This window comes from Myotis lucifugus, unplaced genomic scaffold, assembly GCF_000147115.1.
Source record: "Myotis lucifugus unplaced genomic scaffold, Myoluc2.0 scaffold_10, whole genome shotgun sequence".
Classification (NCBI taxonomy): domain Eukaryota; kingdom Metazoa; phylum Chordata; class Mammalia; order Chiroptera; family Vespertilionidae; genus Myotis; species Myotis lucifugus.
Window position 1 is genome coordinate 2,096,743 of NW_005871058.1, and position 7,473 is coordinate 2,104,215.

General features: G+C 36.9%; 1 protein-coding gene across 1 annotated transcript in view; it reads right to left on the reverse strand.

Moving 5' to 3' along the window:
• MYBPC1 (myosin binding protein C, slow type) overlaps positions 1-2,097 on the reverse strand; it is an 81,886-nt gene extending 79,789 nt beyond the window's left edge. The window contains exon 1 of the mRNA XM_023749869.1: positions 1,947-2,097. Within this exon, the coding sequence (XP_023605637.1) occupies positions 1,947-2,019 (73 nt within the window). The 5' untranslated portion in view covers positions 2,020-2,097. The remainder of the gene's footprint in view (positions 1-1,946) is intronic.
• Between the last annotated feature and the right edge of the window lie 5,376 nt (positions 2,098-7,473).

The window sequence follows — 7,473 nt, forward strand, 5'->3', positions numbered from 1 at the left end:
TCAATAATAAAAAATATATTCATGCCAAAAAAAAAAAAAAAGAATCAGTCCCGCTGGTAATGATACAAATGCAAAAAATCCCTGTAATTCCTCAAAAGATTTTGAATATATCAGTAACCCTCTCTTTATCTCTACTCCCTATCACCTAAATTTAAACTAACCAAAGAATCTGAGTATAAAATTACTGTCCTGGGTCAGGGACTCCTACACAGAATATCAACAGTACTTTTATAGCAAAAGAAGATCATGAGGACTTTGGTATCTGTGTTACTTTAGTAAAAATATACATTTTTGGGGGGGTGGGGAGCTGAAGTTAAAGATATAGTTTCCTCTTTGTAGCTCTAAAATTTCATTGTCTCTAAAAGTAGAATGGATCAGATTGAGTTGGCAGACAAAGTAAAAGTTTAGCAAACAGAATAATTTTAATTAGCTTTATAGGCGCTATAGCCTGTCATATTTTTTTTTCTTTAGTAGTTTCTCAGCCATTTTCAAGTGGGCTTCATGCAAATTCATCCACTAAGTGTGGGTTAGTTAAAACAATATTCTGTCCTCAGTCAGAAAACATAGAATGCATTTCATCCACATAAGCCTTGAAGAGGCTAGTCAAGTGACAGATCAAATAAAAAGGACACTTAATACGCATGTAAATCATTTGCATTACAAATAAGACACTTTAGCAGGGGTTGGACTCCCTGCCCGATAGTCAGGATTAAGTTCCCATATTAATGCATGCATTTGGTGTGGTTATTTCGGGTGGAAGACTTCATCCATCAATGCTCCACCAGCAAGTAAAGCCAACCTGTAAGCTGATCACCACAGCCTGTCAACACTGGTTACTTAATTACATAAAGAAAATATATTTCAAAGACTTTTGGTAATTTGGTTCAATGTCTAGCATCTTTCTTAAGGTTCTTCACAATAACGGTTAAAAGCAGTTTTAAGAATTAAAAATGAAAACACTAAATGCTATTTTTTTGCTCTTTGCTAATCTTTTTTTCAGCTTTTATTTGCAAAAGTCAAAAATAAAAATTCAATGAGCGCTCATGAAGGCTCATATGGATGAAATAATATTTTATCAGATGTTTCCATTAAAAACTAAATTAAATGTACTTGTGCCGTTAATTTGTGCTTTTCGTTAAGTCATTTTAAAAATTTCTAATTCCAATTTATTTATGTTACTAATTAGTAGTTAATCTTGATTGTTTTATAGAAAGGAGAAGCATTTCTTCTAATGAAGAATAGTTTCATATTTTCAGTTTAATTATTTTTGAAAGGCTACATATTATGAAATTATCTACAATAAGACTCATTAAAAACACAACCCATCAGTGATACTCAAAGTTTGTCTCTTATGCAGGTGTTTGATTTTCTTCCCATGCAAGAATTTAATGAATGAAGCTCCAAGTGCACTAAAAGCAAAAAATGCCTGCATCTGTCTATTCTAAAAAGTTTGCCAGTTGATAAAAACAACCGATCTGGAAATAGTGCCACCAATTCTTTTTTGAAATCTTGATCAAATCTATTAACCATTTTTTTAGAAGTTTATTCCAAGCTCCTCTCCACACACGCAAATTGCAAATACATGATGAAAATTTTGTGATTCAACCTATGAAAATACACTTGAAAAATGCAACTGGCTCACCACAAGCAACTAACATCCTCAAGTTACATGTAAAGGATCCCTTGTCATTGGACGATAAAATTACAATTTGAAACTTTCAGTCACTATTCCTTCACAAACTATCATTGTCAGATATTTTCAAATTGGTATACTCTTCCTATATCTTTCCTCTGGTCTTTTTATTCTCAAGGGTCTTTTCCTGAAAGCACAGTGATTCTATTATTTTATAGTCTATTTAAGAAATTGGATTTGTTTAAAAATTAATACCAAAATGAACACACTCTATTTAAAAAGTACAGCAAAAAGGTTTATGGATGAGTCTTACCCTCCTTTTTAGCAGGTTCTGGGACAGGTTCTGGGACAGGTTCTGGGACAGGTTCTGGGACAGGTTCAGGCATGGCTGCAGTAAAGTGTTATTCTCCAAAGAGTTTGCTCCCCTCCAGTAAGATGACAGAAACCCCACGAGCAGTTGAGAGATGGTGCAGGTCAGTGTGACAAGCAGTTGGGGAGAAACCCAGTGCTTTTGTACTGCCTCTGAACTTCAGCCGTGTGGCACCGCCCCTTCTTCAGCACAAGGATGCTGGAACTTGACAGCGAGGAGGACCTTTCTCACATCTGTTGTCTGTACTCTGCTCTCTCGCCTATTGGAAGGAATCTCCTGTCCATCTCATGTGGCTGATGAGAACACCTCTACTTTCTAAATTCAGCTGCAGCCTCGTGCTCCTTCTTACTCTCTCTCTCTCTTTTTTTTCTGTCTAATGAAAGCCTGTCTCAACTCAGGAGTGCAAAAAAGTTTGCCAAATGATAAAAAATTAAATTAAATTAAAAATTAGAATATGTGAATCCAACATGTATCTTAATTTTTACTAAGGGTATAAAGAAAAAATCTCTGAATTAAGATGATAATTTTATGTTCCCATTAGATTTTTATTTTTGTCAGTTCTTAATTATTAGCTTAAAATTTTTTCTTATTTATTTTTTTGAGAGTAAGAAAGAAGAAGAAGAGAGAGAGAAAAGAGAAAGAGAGAGAGAGAGACACCAATTTTTTGTTCCACTTATTTATGCATTCATTGGTTGATTCTTATATGTGCCCTGACCAGGGATTGAACCCACAACTTTGGCGTATCAGGACAATGCTCTAACCAACTGAGCTACCCAGCCAGGGCCATTAATAATATATTGAAGTTAATTTGAAAAGCCAAATTTCTATGTTGAATATCTTCTCTCATTTAATCTTCTAAGAATAGCAAAGGTTTCTATTAAGGAATACTTAGACTTTATATTTTCTCAAGAAACATCTTTTTAAAACATTACAGGGCATATAAAAGAATGAAGGAATGATACATGGTGCCACATGGATGAAGCTTGAGTACATGGTACCAAGTGAAAGAAGGAAGACACAAAAGACCACCTACCATACAGTTCCATTTATGTGAAATGCCCAGGCTGCTCAGAAAGTTGATTAGTGGTTGCCAGAGGCTGGGTGGAGGCGGAATTGGAAGTGACTACTAATGGATCCGGAGATACTTTTAGGGATGATGAAAATGTTCTGGGATTAGATCGTGGTGATGATTGTACAACTTGGTGAATATATTAAAAACCACTAAATTGTACATTTCAAAATTTATGGGGGCCTGGCTGACCTGGGTTAGTGGTTGAGCGTAGACTTATGAACCAGGAGGTCACAGTTTGATTCCTGGTCAGGGCATATGACCAGGAACATATAGGAGGCAGCCAATCAATGATTTTGTCTCATCACTGATGTTTCTATCTTCCGCACTGAAATCAAGAAAAACATATTTAAAATAATAAATAAGTAAAAAATAAAAATATATGGGGCAAAGTCAGACAGACCAGTAGCCATTGTTTTGTTTCAAGAGAGCAGACAGACACAGGAATCTAACTTAAGATGTTGGTAGACTATCAGATTTGGCCACTTTCTCTCAAAGTCTCCTGGAACTTCATGGAGAACTATGAACTACCAAGTGGTCAAACTAAAAAAGACACCTTACTTTCTTTATCCACATTCATGGCACCTCAGAGACCAGAACTAAAATTAGTTTATATATGAAAAGACTCCTTGAGTGCCTTTATTGCCATGTGTTTTCAAGATCATTCTCAAGAGACTTTGATTGATTTGTAGGGAACCAGCCACCCTGTCTCATTTAATTTCCCTTGTGGCTGAGAGCGCAGCTGGTCAGACTTAGCTCTACCAAACTCTGTGCCAAGCTAACTTTTCATATAAGGATGGAAACTCAACTTAGAACTCAATAGCATCATGCTTTAGCTATGTGGGGGGCGGGGGAAGAGAGCAGTCAGGAAGGTCAATGACCATTTTCTACAAAGAAAGCCTTTTCTCAACCACGTAGTGCCACTGATCCCACTGTTTTGCTTTTAAAATTATTTCCTTGCTCTTAGATGCTAAACATCAGCCAGAAAACAGCATATTATATAATACAAAGTTAGATGTGCCTTGAAAAGAACAAAACCAAACATTTCCCCTCTCTCCCCTCCACCCCCCACCCCCAGTCTACCATGAGAGTATCAATTAACACATGAAATAAACTAAAGAAGCTAGAATCTGAAGTCAGACTTTTGGGTTCTATTTCTGGACCATCATTGATTAGCTGAGTTACTCTAAGAAAGATAAGGGGCCTTTCTGGGCCTCAGGTTCCTTTTTTGTAAATTGAGGGGCATATAAAAATTACCTTTGGCCCTAGCCAGTTTGGCTTAATGGATAGAGAGTCAGCCTGTGGACTGAAGGGTCACAGGTTTGATTCTGGTCAAGGGCACATACCTCGGTTGCAGGCTCCCGGCCCTGGTCAGGGGCATGTGGGAGGCAACCAATTGATGTGTCTCTCTCACATCAGTGTTTCTCTCTGTCTCTCCCTCTCCCTTCTATTCTAAAAATCAATGGAAAAAATATCCTCAGGTGAGGATAAAAAAAAAAAAAACAACTTAAAAATATTTGACCTCTGCAGACAATCAATGATTCTCTCTCATTATTGATGCCTCTATCTCTGTCTCCCTCTCTCTTCCTTTCTGAAATCAATAAAAAACATATATATTTTAAATGACCCCTGAAGATCCTTCTAGATTTAACATAGTGATTCTACATGGGTACACCTAAAAAGGAATAATTTCTTCAGCATTCCCATAGCACTGAACACCACATATGAAAGGACATAAGGACTGAGTGTCACATTGCAGAAGAACGTTTATAGTGATGGGCAGATTTCACGCATGCCACAAAAGAGGTGCATGCCATCATTGGCCTCTGCAGAAACTCAGTTGGGTTTTTAATCCACTGATCATTTTACTGAAGTGAACAAGTGCCAGGAAATAATGAAACCCATGAAGAAAATATGTTATGGCCTAGGGAACTTTTTGCTAAAAAGACAAAACTGCTCTAACCTATTTGGCTCAGTGGATAGAGCATTGGCCCAAGGACTGAAGGGTCCTGGGTTCGATTCTGATCAAGGGCACGTACCTAGGTTGCAGGCTCAATCCCTGATCCCAGTTGGAGCATGTGTGAGAGGCAACCAACCCATGTGTCTCTCTCACATCCATGTTTCTTTCTGTCTCTCCCCCTCTCTTCCACTCTCTCTAAGAATCATTGTCAGCTGAGGATTAACAACAACAAAAAGGCAAAACCTAATTGGAAGTATGAACAAATTCTAGGAAAATGATTGTCGAGTGTATTAATGGGTAAAGTAAAATTTTTAATCAGGGTAATACATCGACATGAGTAATTTTTCAGGATTGTATTGTTTTAGGAGCACATAAACCCTATTTCAGATCTTATACATCCATCTAGAACAGTGATGGCGAACCTTTTGAGCTTGGCATGTCAGCATTTTGAAAAACCCTAACTTAACTCTGGTGCCGTGTCACATATAGAAATTTTTTGATATTTGCAACCATAGTAAAACAAAGACTTATATTTTTGATATTTATTTTATATATTTAAATGCCATTTAACAAAGAAAAATCAACCAAAAAAATGAGTTCGCGTGTCACCTCTGACACGTGTGTCATAGGTTTGCCATCACTGATCTAGAAGGTTGCAGACACTTTATCTCCAACATGCTTCTCAGGCAGTGGGAAAAATGGTCAACAGGGCTCTTCTTTTTTTCCTATTTTTAAATGCTTTATTGTCCCCCACCTCCCTTGGTGTTCTTTAGGATTAGAGTTGGCCGAATATTGCATGAACCCACAGAATAACAGCTAAATCAAGATAGAAGTCTTTCTTGATCACATAAAGGAAATCCAAAAGTAACTCCTCTAGTCATTATAGTGGGTCCACAGTGCCATCAGAAATCCTCGTTCCTCCTTCCTGCTCTACCTACTGTCCTTCGGGTAACTTCATGGTCTAGAATGGCTGCTGGTGCTCGTGTCATTACATCTACATTCCAGGCAGCAGAAAAAAAGAAGACTCACTTTCTTCATTGTAAGGAACCTTCTTTGAAGTCCCACACACAACATAGTACATCCCACTGGCTAGAACTTGATCACGTGGCCACATCTGGCCACAAAAGGACCTGGCAAATGTAGTCCTTCATTCTCAGTGGCAATGGGCTTCTGTTACCAGAGAGAATAAAGAGAATGGATGTTGGATAGGCCAATACCAATTTCTAGCACATCTTTCAAAATAAAAACAATAATGTTCACTGCACCAACCAAAGAGTGCAGAGAAGTATAAATGTTAACCCTCACCCTCTCCTTAACTTTATCCTCACTCCAAGGTGTGAATTAGGGATCCAAACTTGGTCTAACTTTCCTCTGTGTTCATATATACACATGCAAATATATATTCGTACATAGGAAGTTCTTCATCTATTTTTATCTACATTACCCTCCAACTTGCTTTTCCCATTTAACCTGTCATAGACAGACATCCTCCATCCACACTAGTACATGTGTGTATGGGTGTGTGTGTGTGCATATAGCTGAATAATAATCATTCATGGACTGGATGCACCATAGTGTGCCATGTATTCTCAATTACTTCTCTTTTGATGGACATTCAGCTTGTTTCCAGTGTTTCGCCACCACAAATAACATCATAGACTATATACTTATATAATACTTTTATTTTTTTAAAAAAAATATGTTATTGATTTTTTACAGAGAGGAAGGGAGAGGGATATAGAGTTAGAAACATCAATGAGAGAGAAACATCGATCAGCTGCCTCCTGCACACTCCCTACTGGGTATGTGCCCGCAACCAAGGTACATGCCCTTGACCGGATTCGAACCTGGGACCCTTGAGTCCACAGGCCGACACTCTATCCACTGAGCCAAACCAGTTAGGGCAATACTTTTAAATTAGTCAGATAGAGATTAAAAATGAACTTGCTGGTGTAGATGCAGTTTAAATCTAATAGATTTGTGTTAGATTACTTTCCCAAAATGTTGCCTACTTAACAGGCCAATCAGCAATGTACAAGATTGCTCATTTTCCCATACCCTGTATGTTTTTAAGTTATCAACTTAGTATGTTAGAAATGATTGCTCATTATTAACCATTTTTTCCAAAGATTAAGCAACATATCATGTTTATTGATGATTTCTATTTTTTCTGTTATTGCTTTTTTTCAAATACTTAATTTTTTCTAGTGATATTAACTCTGTCTATATGTCTCAAATAACTTTCCCCCTTTTTTGCCTTTTGATTTTATAATGCTTTTTTTTGCTATAAACATTTTATTTATTCAAATCTGTCCTGTTCCTCTATAGCTTCTGGATTTTCTGTTTTATTTAAAAACGTCTCTGCACCTAGGGTTACTCAAATATTTGCATAATTTTTTTCAAATATTGATAAATATTTAAATATTTTTATTGTGTGAATT